General features: G+C 44.9%; 2 protein-coding genes across 2 annotated transcripts; both read right to left on the bottom strand.

Annotated features, from left to right (window-relative positions):
* Positions 1-162: 162 nt before the first annotated feature.
* slc30a10 (solute carrier family 30 member 10) lies at positions 163-6,013 on the bottom strand. The gene is made up of 5 exons (XM_063223921.1): positions 5,579-6,013; positions 5,054-5,135; positions 4,657-4,698; positions 1,706-1,945; positions 163-629 (listed from the first exon to the last, which is right to left on the bottom strand). Exons 1-5 carry the CDS (start codon positions 6,011-6,013, stop codon positions 163-165), a joined length of 1,266 nt encoding a protein of 421 aa, XP_063079991.1.
* Positions 6,014-7,254: 1,241 nt separating this feature from the next.
* On the bottom strand, positions 7,255-14,316 carry LOC134470217 (protein yippee-like 5). Its single transcript, XM_063224243.1, has 3 exons — positions 14,099-14,316; positions 12,013-12,163; positions 7,255-9,398 (listed from the first exon to the last, which is right to left on the bottom strand). The coding sequence occupies exons 2-3, from the start codon at positions 12,151-12,153 to the stop codon at positions 9,174-9,176; spliced, it is 366 nt and encodes a 121-aa protein (XP_063080313.1). The 5' UTR covers positions 12,154-12,163; positions 14,099-14,316; the 3' UTR covers positions 7,255-9,173.
* Positions 14,317-18,691: the final 4,375 nt, after the last annotated feature.

Below are 18,691 nucleotides of genomic sequence, written 5' to 3'. Positions count from 1 at the left end.
CCTCAGCAAGGCATTGAGAACATTTGGTCAGCACTTTGAGTCCAATTTAACTTCCTTAGTGTGTATGTAGTCCTACTCTATCTTGAATGAACACAGCAATATCTCCTGTGTATGTTTAGCATGTAGGCTCCAGCCATCTTCAGCATGTACGTAGTAGGTCCTTTACATTTCCGTGCTCTGGATGCTCTTCCCCGCCCCCGCCCCCACCCCCACCCCCGCCCTCTCCCTCAGCAGGGCCTTGGTGCTCTCCGCCATCTCCACAGAGACCTCCGTGAGCCGCGTGGTGGTCGAACTAGGAGCATGCCCGTTGCTGTTCACAGCCGTACTCTCTGTTCTCCCGGGCGAGCAGCAGGAGAGCTTCAGGCAGGACGCCTCCGGACAGGGGGCCGCGCACACCCCTTTGCTCCCTGGCTGCGGCTCTCCGAACTCGGGCTGGAGGGTGAGGCTGTGCACCCCGGCCTGGTGGAAGATCTGGCGGATCTGGAGGGTGAGGAGGGAGAGGGCGGCGCCGCCCTGGTGGTCGGGGGAGCAGCGCGCGTGGAGAGTGGCCACCAGGCGGCCCTTGCACAGCTCCCACACATGCACGTCGTGGATGCCCAGCACCCCAGGCACGGCACACACCTCCTCCACTGGGGAGAGAACAGCAGTGGAGGGAGATGAAGAGGAATTTAAACCGTTAAGACATGGCGTTATAAACTTGCTGTTACCAGAATGGCAAAGATCAAGTCATAGTGCATTACTAAAGGCCCTGTGTTGTGTCATAGTAGTGTACCACTATGGTAGTTAACTTTTCAATGATGATTACAGCGTGCTACAAGAGGTACAGCGTGCATTATGGGGCTAACGGGAGAAAAAACTGTCTTAGACACACCTACTAATAATATAGTAAAAATAAAAGGAGGATGCAGAATTGTCACTTATTAAGAACAGAGAGATGCTTTGTTTCTGCAACTTGCTTAGTGCAATAAAACCCCAATGGAAGGCATGACCACATATAGTGTGCCTAATAACCCAGCAAGTCAGACTATAACATGAATACCATAGTCTGGAGATTCACCATGGCCGTGGCCTCATGGTTAGGGAGGTGGTTTTACGATCAGAGGTTTGCAGGTTCAAATCTCACCCTTACCTGGACCTCCATCCATGGCTGAATTGCCTATGAGCAAGGCACCTAACCCCACATTGCTCCAGGGACTTAACCCCTTAGCACACTGTCACCAAAATTGTAATGGTTATGTCTTAATCTGTTACTTACTGTCCCATTTTTGGAAATAAGGCTATTTTACACCTCTCCTTGAGTTAAATGATTGGGTTTTACCTTTCTCCTGTATTTTCAACATTGTTCAACATTGCTAGCCGCCAGCTGGTCTCATAGGACTCAATGTTAACTGCTAGCTTGGAGGTAAAATTTGCCCTGCCTTACTCAGAGAACGACAGGAAGTAGACGAGAAAGGTAAAACTCAATCATTTAACTCAAGGAGAGGTGTAAAATAAGCTCATTTCCAAAAGTGGGACAGTATCACTTTAAGGCTCTCTGCACTGACATAGCAATGTTGTTATGTTGTAGTTGAGTATTTTCAGCAAATAGTAAATAGGCCTGCCCACGAGGCCATCTGCAGTAAGAGGCTACATACCTTCTAAATTACTGTACGTTGCTTTGAACAACAGCATCAGCTAAGTGTAAAAGGTGCATGGTGATACTCACTGAGCGCTGTAAGGTTCAGGTCCGCAGGGCTCATCTGCAGCAGCATACTGGAGGTCTCCCGGACCAGCGGCGCGGCCGAGCACATGATGATGGTCACCATGACCAGCGTGAGACTGGGGTCCACGTAGCACTGCCAGTTACAGGGGTCCTCAGGGGCCAGGGGCCACACATAGAACAGGGCCGAGGCCACCACCACCACCACCGAGCCCAGCGCGTCGTTCAGGACGTGGAGCAACACACCTGTGGACATGGAGAGGAGAAAGTGAAAAAGTGAAAGTGAAAGCCCAACTGGGAAACTCCACTTCCATTGTCATTGTGACACAGCACTCCACAGCAAGTGAACAAGTGAACACTGTACATGACGAAATTGCATTTTCGGAAGGAAGTTCCATGCCGACCTTGATGGAAAGCCCTGGGACCCAATCTCCATGGGGAACAGCCACGTTTGCCAGCCCTTCTCTCTGCAGTCCTGGGCTAGCTGCTGGTACTTTATGGCTTTCCTTTCATGCGCCTCCTCACATCCCTCTTCCCACTGCTCAGTGAGCTCAACCAGTACGATTTTCTGGCCCTTGGTTGACCACAACACTATGTCTGGACGGAGGGTTGTTTGGACAATGTCTGGGAATTGCAGCCTCCTCCCAAGCTCCACCCTCATTTCCCAGGAGCTTGCGGTGTGTAGGATGTTAGACCTCTTCGTCACTGTGGTCAGTGTGGGCCTCACTCCTTTCTTGAGGAAGGTTATCGCTCGCTCTGGGGCTGTGCCAACTTGACCCTCTCCCACTAAATGGTGTCGGCCAAAGAACGTAGAACCTTGTCATGGCGCCACCTGTACCGCCCTTGGGCTAGAGCTGTTTTACAGCCAGACAGTATGTGCGCAAGAGTCCCCTTCTGCTTGCACAGCTTGCAGAGTGCATCCTCCCTTAGCCCCCACGTGTGCAGATAAACTGGCGAAGGGAGGGTGTTGTAAACGGACCTCAGGAGGAAAGAGATGCGGTACGGTTCTAGTCGCCACGGGTCTCTCCAGGTGACCTTGTGCGTGGGCAAGTCCCATTTCGTCCAGGTGCCCTGAGAACCTTGCTCGATTGTCCTGGCCAATCGCCTCTCTTCCGCCTGCACCATCTCCCGTCTGGTCTTTGCACTTGCTTCTCCCCAGGTTTGAAAATGGGCAGAACCAAGGCCTTGCCGGTGGACGAACTGGTTGCCAACTATATGTCACAGCTTTAGGGAGCTCACTTGTAATGCTTGTTGTAATACTTAATTTGTTTCCAGCAATCATAGTACCTTTCAGATGCGTCACTATTTGCCTCAGAGACCAGACGCCAACATTTGACAACACGACTACACTGACAGTTAGGTTTAGGGAGGGGTCTAGGTCAAGGCGACCACGTCAATATGAAACACAACGGTTGTTGTTGACCCAAAAATGTTGATGATGAGTACCATTCGTATCACATAGTAAGTTCCCACTTGATTTATCTCTAAAAAAAACCCCAAAAAAACCAATACCCTATACTGCAGGGCAAATTGATTCATTGCATCATGTGCATGACTAAACACAGACTGCATAGTGGAATGGAGGTAAAATGTTAAGGTGCCAAAGCACAACATGTGCACAAAGTCAATCACTGGTTAGCAATACAGTTATCCAACACAGTCAGCTTTCTCATTAATGCCGAGTTCATATGACAGTCATGGTTTAGACATCAGGGTGAATGTTTGACAGTATAGTTCAGTGAGGTTGGTCACAAATAACAATGAAACTGCATTTCCGTTTAGTGACTGACCACAAAGGTGACCGCATAAAGGGAAAAAACACAACATGACTGCCACCCCCAACACATTGTAGGCTCTAATGGGACAAATGCCATTGCCAAAACCACAATTTATCAAAAAACAGCTCAAACAACTTTCAAATAACCAACCCATGGTAATAATGACTAATACATGTAGGGTTTTCATACCTGGTCCATTTCAGCCATTTACAGTAAGTGAACTCAGACCTGTGACTCAGCATTTTCTGTGCATATGTGAATGTTTCAGTGAACCCAGACCTCTTGGAAGTGAACAGTACAGATACCTTTATTGATGTGTTCTCAGTACAGTTCACTTATGAGTTCTGACAAGCTACACTTGTAACTAGGTGTCATTAGCCTGGGCAAATAGCCGAGTGTTGACTCTGTCAATCAGTCTGGCAAAAGCCATGAGGAATCCGTCTCCGTGGACGATGGGAGATGGTCTGATCTTACTCTATCATTTAAATTAATTGAAGTTCCAAACTCAAATTAAAACCCATATTGTGCTTTATTAGCATGCCTGTTACGTTTTAGCGTCGTAAAAGCATACAAATAACAAAACGAAAGTGCGAATATAGTTACCTTAACCAATCAGTAACGGAGCTCGCGGGTGAGTTCTACGTCACCACTCTCAACTGTTTGCTGATTGGCTAAACACTGAGAGAACCGAGCTCGAGGCTTTTGCCAGACAATGTGCGGAGCCAAAATCTTTGGGTGAAGTACATGGATGGCGTCGCCAGGCTAAGGTGTCATCACTTGAGGAGAGCTGTAGAGGACTGGGTGTTATGAAAAAGATCAAAAACTAGACCAGAGAAAGCAGCCGGTTATTTTTATAATACACTCACAATATGAACAAAAACAGAATTGAGTCCTTTTGCAATCGGTTCACTATTTGGTCCACTTAAAGAGGACTGGATTCGGTTCACTTACAGGGAACTAGGTGTGATAATACCCTTGTCACATATTATTTATTCATGTTTAATGTCAATTCTGTACGACACAATACCACTAACTGATTTCTGGTGAGACTTCCTGTAGGCTATCGTAGACAATCGTTCTGCTTGTGCTGCTGCTGTGGTGTACTGTGTGTGTGTGTGTGTGTGTGTGTGTGTGTGTGTGTGTGTGTGTGTGTGTGTGTGCACACATGCAAGTGCATACCTCTGATGTTGAGGGGCTGTCCTTCCTCCTTTGGCTGGTCACCTTCATCATGCAGCATTGAGGAACCTGTGCCAGAACATTGTCACAAGCTGTTACATTAGGGATGTAGGCTACATGATAGATGGGGTGTCTGAGGTACACATCCAGGCCAAGATTCAAACCCAGGTCCCCTCAACAGATGGGTGCATCAATGTAATAATAAATTAGCACAACATTCCACTCGGGTGTGCGAACTTGTTATTAAAATCCCCACTGCTTAAAAGTCTCAGGTCACTTTTTTCAACCCGGGTGGGATGTAGGCCAAAGCTATGTGCCACTCAAGAAAAATGCAGTCGTTACATTATTGTCATCACCCATTGTCATTGTCCCACACAGCAGAGATGATCTACCTCAGCACTGTGCAGACTCTCTCTCTCTCTCTCTCTCTCTCTCTCTCTCTCTCTCTCTCTCTCTCTCTCTCTCTCTCTCTCTCTCTCTCTCTCTCTCTCTGCGAGCAGTGCTGTGACAGTAGGCTTGTGTTGTGGTCGGAGCCAGGGCATCCCAAGGGTATAACCAAGGGGATGAGGGAAGTAAGGTGACTCCTCTCCACAATAGGTGGCTGGCAGGATGGACTTCATTGTCATAAATATGTCGAAATAATCATGGAAAGTTGATGAAATATTCTTAATGATGATGACAGCGCAGCATCTTCAAAGGTGTGACCTCTCATGCAATGGGAAGCACATCACGTTCACTTGCTGCTATGTTGGCAACTGTTACATGTTACAACTTACAAGCCTTCATGGGGTACTTTTCAGCTAATTGAAAAATAGGCTATAGTAATAACCAGTTCGGTCTACAATTCGATTTATAAAATGTCTACAACATCACCTGCCACGCCGTTCATGTCATGCCCGTCTTCTGATTTAGCAGGTGGTTCTGCCCTCTTCATCCTTGAACAGCATCGTCGGCAGTCTTGGAAAATCAACAGCCCGACAACGTTCACAGCTAGCCCCAGAGCGCCGACCACAAGAACCAGTCCGGGATCGTCAATCGCCTCGGGCCGCACCAGTCGCTTTAATGCCTCCACCGAGACGGAGAAGCACAGGGCGGCCAAGAAAACTGCGTTGGCCAGGGCACCGACCACCTCTGCTCGGACCCAACCGTATGTGGAGCGCCCTGATCCGGCACGGCGCGAAACATACGAGGCCGTCAAGCCCACACATAACGATATGATGTCCGATAGCATGTTGAAAGAGTCTGATACCAGAGCTATGGAGTTCCCCATGTATCCGGCCACTATCTCTGCCACGAAGAAAATGAACGTGATGACCAGCATGAAAATTAAGCGGCATGTTTTGCCACTGTAGCGCCCCATGGCCACTCTTCCCCTTCCCCTTCTGGAATTAACAAGAGTTGGTCAAAGGAAATGGAGAGTGTGGTCATCAACCCAATTCACCTGTTGATCTACTTGTGAAATCATCGTCCCTGCGGCTGGGAATCACAAGTTTCCTGCAGTAAAATGTGAGCGCAATGGGTTGCGTCTCTTTGGCCTTGGTCACCTCATTTACAGCGGTCCTAGAACTGACTGTCGTTATCTAGAAGAAACACGTCTTTATCAAGCCTACCATGTCCCGGTCGCTGCCACTGTTCCTGACTGCGCCTAGGTTCAAATGTCCCAATTCAGTCCACGCGCGTCTCCTTCTGTGATGGTCAGCAGTATATGGCGGCTGTGGGTGTTCTGGCTCAACGAGTCTGGCTTGTACAGTAACTTTGGGGGGTAGGCTGCTGGTTGACAATACTTCATTTACTCCGTCCATTCCACATGCATCTATTTATTACAACGCTTCGGTCACATCGACTTTCTTGGAAAAAGGCCGGCATGACCGACACCTTGTTGTGAATATGCATGTGGGTGGACAGGGTGCAGGATTTTTAGTACACTTTTGAAATATTAACCTGCTTCCAACGCACCGAGTAGCCTACCAAGGAGTGTGTGAAAGCGCTCTCGTCAGCTGCGCTGAGAGCCTCATGGGCTCAGTCAGGAGAAAGGGTGAATGCCATTAACTTCAACCTAAATTAATGTAGGCATAAATCATCTTCAGATAACGCTATCTATTGATTATTTTATTGGGCTAGACGGCTTCTGTTATCTTTTCCCCCTGCCGATCCGTGCGCAATTGCTGCCGGTCGCCATTGGCCTTGTGATGAATATGTGACGACACAGAAATTAACCATTTATGATACTTGGACAACAACATGGTAAACATTTCCTTCTAGATAAATGACCTGGGATGTCCCTCTCACACTGTACAACACCTGCTGTGTTTCAATTAGACATTAGACACACCAACAGCTCATATCTTTAAACATTAAAAAACTTGTTGAATGAAAGTTAATCTGTCCTGATCTGAGGCCTCAACAGAAGGAATTTGATGGACCTTTGCCTGTTTTATGAAGGCTGTAATGACAAGATGGAAATGGAGTTGTTTTTGGAAAGCTTTCATGTCAACCTTCCCCATTTTGCTAATAGGACCATGCACATATCATTTATAGTGTGTGTTATATATATTGCACAGCAGTACATGGTTTTAAATAATAATATAAACGATTTCCAGATGTCGGTTGTAGCAAGACCAAAGTCTTTATTCAAAAATCAACACTGTTGAAGAAATGTGAATAACAACAAGAAATAAAGCACATTTGCTCCTTTTTAAAAATCCTGACATCAAGCATGAATCGAGTTAATAATACCACTACTCCAAACCAGACTAAACAGAAAATGACCATAGGGCCACATATTGCTCATGAAGGCAAAACACAGTAGCAATAATGATACTTCTACAATTATACAATAACTGTTATAACAATATAATATCACACCAACGAAAAGAGGAGAGAAAAAGGAAGAGAAACAAAGTAAAGAAAAGGGGAGATAAGGAAATGGAGGTAAAAAAGAAAGGAATAACTATCCTCTTAGAGGCCTTCCATAGAAATTGCATTATGACAAATCATGGGCCTATCACACATCAGGCTCTTTTGCCCATTCTGACAAGAATTCATACCACACACACACACACACACACACACACACACACACACACACACACACACACACACACACACACACACACACACACACACACACACACACACACTATTACCAAACAGAGAGTAGAACTGGGCATGCAAATCTAAGTGTCTTTGAGTACAAACGAGAGTACAAATGTGTGTAGCCAGCAGTAAAGGTGGTAGAGGTATCACACACACTCACACACACACACACACACACACACACACACACACACACACACACACACACACACACACACACACTGCAAAGTCTGATATATCTACAATATCTAGTAGTAACACACCAGCATAACGTGTTAGATGGTGAGCCATTCTTTTGGTGTTGTGTACTGTATGTGGTGAAGGTCAGTGTAAGAGCATGCATGGGAGAGTGAGAGACAGGCAGACAGTTTGCTGAAAGGGCACAGGGTCCTACAGAGAGACAAGTAACTACCTGGACTACATTCATGAACGCTGCACAGAACACGGACATTCAGGTCTGTGTATTTCATAAAGGTAGTGTGTGTGTGTGTGTGTGTGTGTGTGTGTGTGTGTGTGTGTGTGTGTGTGTGTGTGTGTGTGTGTGTGTGTGTGTGTGAGAGAGAGAGAGGTGAAATGAGGGAAGGGTATCCAGTACAACCGGTAGATGGTCAGTAGACTAGTATACCAGCACACACACACACACTGAAGAGATGCTCGACAGCTTATGTGTCAATTTTTAGGACACAAAAGAGGGAGCTCTGGCCTTTTGTATGTGGATGACATACATTTTAGCTGTGTGTATGTGTATTATGCATGTGTATGAGTGTACATGTGTTTGTGTATATTGAATGCGTGTGTATACGTGCCTGTGTGACGTACATTTTACTGGAGTGTGTGCGGTTGGCCATATTTTACAGAGGTAAGTGTGCCTGCCTACTGTGTGAAAATCAACTATAGTGTATGGGTGTGCTGTGTAGTGAGGGTGTACTACATGGCAATTTTGCTCAGGAGGGGAGCGAAAAAATACAGCTTTATCAAAAATATTATTTTTGTCCTTATTATATTCAATATGTTTTTTTTCTCCCTAAGCTCTGCAAGTCTAAAAAGCCTTTCATGGCATTGTTGTCACAGCATTATTGGGTAAATTAATCTACATGTGACAGCATATGAACGTGTGTGCGTGTCTGTCTGTGTGTGTTTGTGTAGTCTGTCTAGCCAGTCCTAATGAGAACTCTGCCATTACATCCACTGTAGAACTGGCCACCAATGTTGCCCTTGTTAAAGCAACATCGCAGAAACAAGCCATCTACAGAATATCGCAGACAAGCGTAAAAGTGTGTGTGTGTCTGTGTGCGCGTGTCGTAAATAAGTGTGTTCGTCTATCCCCATCCTGGTCTCAGGAGGCATCAGAGGGCACATGTTCCTGTGTGTGTGTGTGTGTGCATGTGTGTTTGTGACGCATAATGTGTGTGTCCATATTGCCCTCAGGAGGCGTCCGAGGGCACGTGCTCCTCGAAGCCCTCGCTCTCACGCACCAGCGCCCGTTCCAGGATGACGCGTCCCTCCTTGTAGCGCTGGCTGTCCTCGGTGGCGAACTCGTAGATCCAGCCCAGCTTGCTGTTGCAGTTCTTGCAGCTCACGTCGCGCACCATGTGCCTGCCCGTCAGCATCACCCGGTCCTGGACCTCACTGTACTGCAGGTTCACCACCTAATATGCACATTCACGCACGCGCGCACGCACGCACACACACACACACTACATCAACTTAAGGGCCCCCATATACCAGTAGAGTCTAGCCGAGGCCCCCCTGACATGGGCCGTGTCACACCATTATTTTCACCCCTAAATCCATGCAACTACAACAGGAAATGTCATAAAGCAGAGTTGACTATGGCATAAATGAGGCCATTTTGTTTCGCAATACTTTTCCATTCAACCTGTCGTGGTTCACCCCTAGCACCCCCTCCCGTCCTGCACTTTGGAAACCACTGGATTAATACTTCACATTACTGAATGTTGTCCTGTTGGGCCTCAATATCTGCTCTGTGTTTGAGTATGCATGGGGAAGTGGGACATGTACAGTGAGTCCAATATGTATTTGATCCCTTGCTGATTTTGCCGGTTTGCCCACTAATAAAGACATGATCAGTCAGAAATTCCAGAAAATAACTTAAAATAATATATTTTAATTTATTTGTATTTAATGTAGGCAAATAAGTATTTGACCCCTCTCGCTAAAGAAGATAAAGTGCTTTGTGGCAAAGCCCTAGTTATCTAGCACTGAGGTCAGATGCTTCTTTTAGTTGATGACAATGTTTGTGCATATAGTAGAAAATATTTTTGCCCATTTTTCTTTGCAGATTATCTCTAAAACATTAATAGTTTGTGGCTGTAGCTTGGCAAATGGGAGGTTCAGTTCTCTCTATAGAATTACTATAGGGTTAATATTTGGAGACTGTCTAGGCCACTTCACAACATTAATATGCTTCTTGTTGAGCCACTCCTTCGTTGCTTTGACTGTATATTGTGTATTATTGTCATGTTGGGAGATCCAAAAATGGCCCACCCTTCAGTGTAGTGGTGGAGGGAAGGACGTTTGCACTCAGGATTGCACATTACATGTCTCCCTCCATCCATTCGTTGACGATGTGAAGTTGTCCTGTGCCTTGGCCAGACAAACACCCTCAAACCATAATGATACCACTTTCATGCATGATGGTGAGGAGGGTGTTCTTGGGATCATAGACAGCAGTACTCTTTCTCAAAACACATTGAATTGTGTTAATGCCAAACAGCTTGATTTTGGTTTCATCTGACTACAGCACCTCCTTATCATATCCTAAACCAGTCTGATGTCCGTTGGCAAACCTCAGGTGGGACCTCAGGTGGTTCCTTCTGAAGTAGAGGTACCATGTGTGCACTACAGGATTTTAAACCTCTGTGGCATTACGTGCTACCAGTAGTTTTCTCAGTGATTTTTGTCCTGGTAGCTTTGATATCCTTGCCTAGTTCATCCCGTACAGGTCTAGGGTGCTTTCTTTCTGTTCTCATGATTATCAAATCCCTACAAAAGGTCAAATCTTGTATAGAACCCCAGACAGCCTGATGGATAGTCATTTTGTATTCCTCACATTTTGGAAGAAATGCATCAACAGCTGGGTCATTAATACCCAGTCTCTTTCTTGTGGCTTTGCAGCCCATTTAATCTTGTTCAGGTCTAAAATCTTGTCCCTGATATCATTTGACCGCTCTTTGGTCTTTACCATGCTGGTGAGGTTGGAGTGTGACTGAATCAGCAGAATCAGTCCATAGTATGAGTGAATCAATGTGTCTTTTATGCATGTTAGTATGTACAGGTGTCTTTAATTCAGATGACAAGTTGATCGGAAGTGCCCATCTGGTCTGTGGGCCCGGAACTGTAATCAGTTGGCAGGGGATCAAATACTTATTTTGCTCGATGAAATGAAAATAAATTAATATATATATTCTCTTCAGTTAATTTCTGGATTTTCTTTTTGATATTCTGTCTCTCCATATTAGAATACATATTATCATAACATTTATTGATGGATCATGTCTTTGTTAGTAGTCAAACCAACNAAATCAGCAAGGGATCAAATATTTATTGGACTCACTGTAATACAAGTCAAATGTGAAAATGTGCACATGCATGTGAAGTGCTGGCAGTCACAGAGTGCACAAGTGCACATTTTCACATTTGACTCCTATGCATTGGTGGCAGTGGTGAGGGACACAACACAAACACAAGGAATACTGGTATTTGCAATGTAAACAAGGATATTATTAACACATATCTAGGTCCCTCAAAGTTCACATTTAAACACCTTATCCCAAACACGATCCAAGCCTGGGATAAGCCTCAAATTCCATTCAGTTTAATAGGTTAGTCATTATTGAATTCAAAGAGGCTTGATACGGAGAGTTTACTTATGTAATAGTGAGGTCTGAGCTACCTTGTATGCCCAAAAGGCTCAGTGGCACTGTCTATGGTACAGAACTCCTATACCTCATCATTGGTAATGTATTGTAGCCTATTCCCAGAGGTCATCCCACGCTGTCTGACACTCGGGGCTCAAACTCACCACCTGCAGCAACCCTCTGACATGGGAGCACAGGTGTGAGACCACTGAGTGAAAGGTCCGACAGCTCAGCCCCTGTTGCATTTGTGTGAGGCTTCAGGAGGTTAACTAACGCTCTACCACTAAACTCTGCTTGTTGGAACCCATTACATAAGCGGTCTTAGCATGTGTGTGTGTGTGTGTGTGTGTGTGTGTGTGTGTGTGTGTGTGTGTGTGTGTACCTTGTTGAAGAGGAAGGCCCTGCCTGTGGCTCCAGTGAAGCGGGTGGAGATGAGCTCGGAGCGGTTGGTCAGGATGGTGTCACAGTTGGCACAGGAGAAGAGGCGGGTGCCTCCGATGTGGTCCAGAAAGATCCGCCCCATGACGCTCAGACTGCACAGAGAGAGACATACATTTCAGACTCATTGCTATTTGTAAAAAAAAAAGATGTACATGGATGTTGGAGTCAATGATGTTTTAGTAGTAGCACACGTGAGAGTGGTGCAACAGCTAATTCCACTATTGTATAGGTTAGATGTTTTTTTTTCTTCTTCAGTTTTTAGTGGATTATCAAAGAGCTATACTCATCGCAGTACATTAATTACCAATTACTAAATCGTTTATGGCAGGGGTGGGGAGCCTTTTTCATCCGAGGAGCCAATTCAAATTCATCCGAGGGCCATAAAAGTCCCCCGAGGGCCGTCCTATGATCACAAACCAGGATGATTTCCCCCTGCACTTTAGGCTTATATTAAAGGCAGCCAGCTTTAAAACAGACCCCACCTTTTCTAGGTCCCCTATAACTTAATTGTATTGCAAGTATTTTCTAAGATTCCGTTACTAAATATGTCATATTTCAGGGGAAGCTGCATAACATTACAATAACACCGGGGGCCTGATAAAACGGCCTCAAGGTCCACAAACGGCCCTTCGCGACATACAGTAGGTTCCCCAACCCTGATTTGTAGAAATTAGCTGCGGTTGGACTACCTGGCATCTGAGCCCAAAAATGTCATTGACCCTTTCACTTATAGAATGTGCATGTATGGACCTAATTGACATGCATTGGGTGTCATTTTAGGTCTCGCATTCACAGCCCAAAAAATGTGCTGAAGTGCCAGGATGCAACGCTCATGCAGTGTCCTTGGCAACAGGGTTATTTATAGAACAGTCTGAGATCACACACCCCCTCTCCCCGCCCCAGACACAGACACCCACCCACAGATCAAGAAAAAACACAACAGACCTCCCACCACCACCACCCACAGAGAGAGAAACAGACAGAGAGAGACAGATAGGGAGAGAGAGACAGACATACAGACACTTGCTTACTCCACTGTAGGTGTTTGCTCTCTGGGGGGAAATGAATGTCGTGCCTACTACTATCCACCATTTCCACAAACACATTCAAAGTGTTTCACTGGCATCATACTGTTATTATGCTGCATCAGCATAATAATAATGTGTTTTTATGATGTATTTGGGCTGGTAGCATTAAGCTTAATTAGAATAAACATAATAAATAATAATACACATAAGCTACATGTGATTCCTGGAACAGGCCTTAAAACACATCATCACCAGAAAACAAACACTATACAGCAGGCCGGTGTCAGGAGTTCATCACTCTGCATCCCAATTACATTTACACTGTAATGTGTTCACATTAGTCGTACAACTTGCAGGGACTCTCAACAGCTTGGTGGCTTGGAAGTTGGCTGACATACTGACATTGCTTGTTCTTCCTACCACGTAGCCTAGGCTTGGAAGAGGTATATAGGGGCTGACCATGTCAGGCTAACAGTAGACAGGGAGATGTCTGATTTGGGTTGTCTTGCTTTATAGAACACGAAACATTCCGTTTTCTTGGTTTTACAGACATTTCAGGAAAACCTGACTCAGCTGATTGGATAGGCTATGCTGTTGTTGTCTGACGCAATCAGATAAGTGAAGCAAGATTAGTCTGCTAAAGACAAAGAACAGATATACCATAAACATGACAATAAGGTAAACAACGCCCATCCATATTGGGAATTAATTGCTGTAGGCTTCAAACGTACTTCAAGTCGAATAATTATAGCGACAGATTTTTTTTAGCTCAGCAGGACAGAAGCTAACTGGCTCTTCACCACGTAGCTGTGACATTACGTGTCGTACGAAAACAAGCCAAACTCGAAAGCAATCCAACCTCGGGCGCTAACTCATTCGACTGATACGCGCTGGAATGTATTAATATTGGACTAAACCAGTTATATACCGTTGTAACACAGACGAAACGTAAAAATAAGGGAGAACAAACAAGGAAGTCGGTGACGTTAAGTCTCTCACCTCCTGTTTTGCTGCTGTTGTTAGCCCTTCAAATTCGATGTTTGTTGATTGTAGCTGACACAAACGTGACAGCCCTACAAAGCCCCAAAACCCTGCACACGGGAAATAGCTTTCACTTTTAAGAAATCACTGGAAGTCTGAATGTTCTTCTGTTTGGCACTGCGACGAACAGGCTATCTTTGTTGTTCTCTCTCAGCTGTTCCTGCAGTTTCTATCAACATCCGGTGCGAAGCTAAAAGCGTGGAGGTTAAACGTTCCCTGATTGGTCGTTGCAGCTAGCCAATCACCAACCTGCAGCAATATTAGGTCCAATAAATTTGCCCTAACCCAGATATCTCGTATTTTTCTTTATGACCCCATATATAGACCTTATCCACATCATTCAGCTATCCACTAGTCGAAATGTATTACACCGCATGGTCCCATTCCTCTGTCACAAAATGCAGATCACAGGGCAATTATAAATATATGTTTGATAGGCCATTTTTCTTTAGCAAAGAAAGGCAAAGGTGAAATCGTATGTCAATTGCACTGATGGAGTGCATTTCATATACTACTACTACTACTACTAGACTACTACTAGCTTTTAGCAGACGTTTTTTCCCCCCACGTTTGGTCACTATTGCACAGTTGCTTACGACTGGCAGTGGCCACTGGGTGGCAATAGACCTCTATGTGAAGGGATGACAGCCATCAGGGAAGTTCTATTCAGAAGGCTACTGATAGACGATGCGGTGAATTCGCGACCATCAGGTACTATGTTTAGCTTGTAATGTTTTTTCGCCTTCATGCACATACATATCTTAAAGGGTCACTGTTCAGGAAATTGACAAAAAGGTACTGCAACTAATGCTGCTCATTGAAACTGGGCTGCCTATTGCCAAATTTGATCTTTACATGAAAGTTTACTAAGTAATAATGCTCTCCACCAGCTGCAGGAACAAACTCACTAAAATCACACACACTGCATCCAAAATCACTCGCCACCCCACACAGGATCTAACTGATCTCAACCTCAAAGCTGTCACACGTCTAGCACAGTCAATAATCAGAGACCACACACACCCTCTTCATCATCATTTCACACTGCTCCCATCAGGACGGAGGTATAGGTCACTCAGATGGCGACGAGCACGTTTTAGCAAAAGCTTTATCCCATCTGCCATCACGGCACTGAACAACCTACCGCAATAACCCTGGTCCCCCCCCCCTGGTTGTGCATTTAATGTATATAGTATGTTGTATGAGTACATGTGTTGGAGTGTGCATGTACAGGTGAATGTGTGTATGAAGGTGTGAGTATGTCTATGTGTATGAATGTACAGTATATTGCATGAGATGTCCTTATGTTTGTCCCTGTGTATTTCAATAGTGTGCTGCTATCTGTTTCACGTCTTAATGTTGGCTTGTAACATGTCTTTGACGGTGGTGAAAACAAATTTCCCTCTGGGACAATAAAGGCAATCTAATCTAATCTAATCTAAACAAATATTTTCTAGTATGGTCCAAGTTCAGTAATTTTTGCAGCTAAAAATTGGTATTTCTGAAAATTCAACATGGCGGACCATTGAGAAGATCCCCTTTTAATGTATGAAAAGTGCAATTTCAGTCATAATGAATAGGCCTACTTAAAAATTGATGATGTTGGTAAGTATTCATAAAAAATGTAACATTTTTGAATGGGCAGCATGAATTCTTGAAATAAACCACTACAAATATTACACAGTGTCCCTTTAATGATACTTCCAGACTACGACTTTTGAAAAACCAGGGCAAAAGAGGTTGCACTAGAACTAGAGGTGAGTGTTCCGAAACTACATGTTTTGGCCCAAAACTCTGTCAAAAACATTCTGCTAAAGGACTGTCCATACCGCTGAGGAAAGCGATTTGCGAAAAAAGCGGAAAGCGAAAATGTGAAAAAAGCGAAAAGCTGAAAAAGTGTCCACACCGGCGAAAAAACATTTGCGGAGCGATTTTTCAGTTTTCCGCATTCTATTTCGCATTGTTTTTGCGACTATCCGTCTGTGCGAATGCAATGGGCCACTTTGATAGCAAATGATGATATTGTCAGATGTTTTATTGCACACTCGATGGCCTGTAACTGGATGCCGAGACACGCGAGCCTGAAGGCAAATGCCAAATTCAACATCCATGACGCCCCTTATTCTCATTTATTTGCCGCAAAATAGGCACACTGAGGAAGGCAGAGCGCCGAAACGCGTCTGTGTAATACAGAAACCTATGCATGGTGCAACCTTTTTTCATTTTTACAATATTTTGGTCAGCACCCTTAAAAGGAAGAAAAAAAACTGTTGGGTGACGCCTGCTCCAACCCTTATGAACCGCAAAAAAGTAAACAATTCTGGAAAAGTAGGCTGAAATAGGCATGCACCACCTCGGAAACGTGTTAAATCAACCTGCATGACAGTGCAGCTCGGCTGTTTTTGTAGCCTGAAAGGAGCGAATAGGCTCGGACGCAACCAAAGAGTCTTGAGACAAGAGGGCTTATTCACGTCATAAGAGTGTAGTACGAAAAGATGGCGAGGGGAGTACGGAAATTTTATTCTTCTTCTACGGTCAGTAGGCCTATTCAAAGCATCAGGGAAGCATGCAATGACACTTCCGCGAGGGTCGGAGTGTGGAACAGGTCATAGGACAGCGTGAATGTTTGTCAGCTGTCCTTAATTACCCCCAGTAATTACTGCTGACCAACAGCTGCCGTTAATTTGGCCACAAATTATCCATCATGGTGTCGCCCCCACTGACCATGCGCAAGGGAGTATGGAGGTTGTATCCATCACACCCACTGACCAATGACCATGCGCAAGGGAGTTAATTTTCCATCCACTCGTGTCCTCAGGCAACGCCCCCATATTACACCGTGGCCAATGCATTTCTCCCTCCCCCCCCCGAGAGATTGTTCTTCTGTTGAGTTTCTTTGGACGCAAGTCACGCAACCATGCAGGAAAATGTTTGATCAAAACGAGATCTGCTTGGTCTTAAAAAGGCGGGGATAACTGCATCGCAGCCAAGCTGGACACATTCGGAGCGGAAGACTATGACGAGATTTCAACAGCGGCAAAGAAGGTGGATCTATAGGTCTGTGGGTGGCTCTACCATAGACATAGACTAACCTAGACTGGCAATGGGCCTCGAAATGTTCGGATTTCTCAGCAGTCAGACCAAAGCAGACCGCCATCTTGGTGAAGACCCCTGTAACCACAAACTTTTACGTAATGACATCATCAGTCCATAAGCAAAGTTCTTCCTGTATGTGAAATGAACTTCTAAAAGTGTCAAAAATAATGCAATGCTTCGTTTACATCATATAATACAATTAGGGTGGCCATGGGTCCGTTTCCAGACATGTTCACGACGTCCGTGTGTCCCTCTCTTTGCCTTTCCTTTCCTCCTAGCCTTTTGCTTATGGCCTCGAGATGCGAGGCAACGTCATTGACGCAAACTAGACCTTGACAGTCGGTCGCGTTTCCGATATCTGCGGCCGCCATGTTACTCCAGATATAACCCCAGACTTCGCCCAGCGAATTAACTGTATTGCTGTCGACTTATGTCGGGGAAATCTCAGTGCAATAGCCCTATATGAAGTTCATTAACTGACTGTATGAAAGTTAAATAAGGTAACTAGGCCTATATTATTGTCTACTGTCTGTTTCCTATTTTTTCCTGCACTGGTGGCAACGCATAGTGCAACTAAGTTTGTCCGCTAAATGCCTTTACAACGATACAAGGGTTCTCACAACTTTACAAACAGGGCAAAGAAACGTCTTTCTGCACGGGCGCTGTCTGTATTTTGAGCTCGTGTTGTTGGTTATCCAGCGTCTGCATGAAAAAAAAAAGGTTGACAGAAGCGGTTTGCCTCCCTTAAAACACCGCTGATAAACATACTTCTGACCAACTTTGAGTAAAGTAAATCAAATTAATTGTTGGCTATTAGGCCTACGAATGCATGACTACCCAAAATACATTTAAAAAAAAATATGAAATAGCCTACACAGACAACAACGGAAGGATTTGTCTATCGTAACCTGCCGTCTCTGATACAATATTAAGTTAGTGGTACTGATGACTCCTTTATTGGAGTGAGGTAATGAAATGCGAAAAAAAATATCCCCAAAAAAATATTGTTTTACAAGTAAAACTGTTGTTGGCAGCTGAGTTAGTCTGAGGTAAGATGGCAGCGCTGTTCCCTGGAGCGTGTTCCATTCTCCACCCTCTGCACTGTGTACTGTGATACAGTGCACTTTCCACCCTCAACTTAACGGCTAAATTTGAGGGTGAAGTGCAGGTCCAATTCACGTTCTGTCTGATACACTTCACGGAAATGACGGTTGTCGCGTGTCATCAGAGTTTACCAACCGCCAATATACAATTCATCACGGAAGACACTGTTCCTTATGTTGACAATTCTTATACACATGGCTATTGTCTTTGGAATCAAAGCTATGCTGTCATCACAGAGATTCGGCAGTTTGACCAATCTGACACTCAACCAGAGAGGAAACTACGTAACAAACATGGCGGCCGTTGAGTGCGAAAAGTGTACATAACTGCACACTTAAAAAAATGGCCGGT

The sequence above is a fragment of the Engraulis encrasicolus genome, chromosome 19 (assembly GCF_034702125.1).
Source record: "Engraulis encrasicolus isolate BLACKSEA-1 chromosome 19, IST_EnEncr_1.0, whole genome shotgun sequence".
NCBI lineage: Eukaryota > Metazoa > Chordata > Actinopteri > Clupeiformes > Engraulidae > Engraulis > Engraulis encrasicolus.
The sequence above is the reverse complement of the archived record's forward strand: the minus strand, read 5'-3'. Positions and strand labels throughout refer to the sequence as shown.

Bases quoted from the DNA above. Each gene is read 5' to 3' on its own strand.
- slc30a10 (XM_063223921.1), bottom strand. From the start codon at position 6,013: ATGGGGCGCTACAGTGGCAAAACATGCCGCTTAATTTTCATGCTGGTC. The intron at 5,136-5,578 runs GCAGAACCACCT...GCAGAGAGAGAG, and splicing joins GCTGTTCAAGGATGAAGAGG to AGAGAGAGAGAGAGAGAGAG. The intron at 630-1,705 runs GTGAGTATCACC...TTCTCTCCCCAG, and splicing joins CCTGAACCTTACAGCGCTCA to TGGAGGAGGTGTGTGCCGTG.
- LOC134470217 (XM_063224243.1), bottom strand. From the start codon at position 12,153: ATGGGGCGGATCTTTCTGGACCACATCGGAGGCACCCGCCTCTTCTCC. The intron at 9,399-12,012 runs GTACACACACAC...TGTGCATATTAG, and splicing joins GGGCCTTCCTCTTCAACAAG to GTGGTGAACCTGCAGTACAG.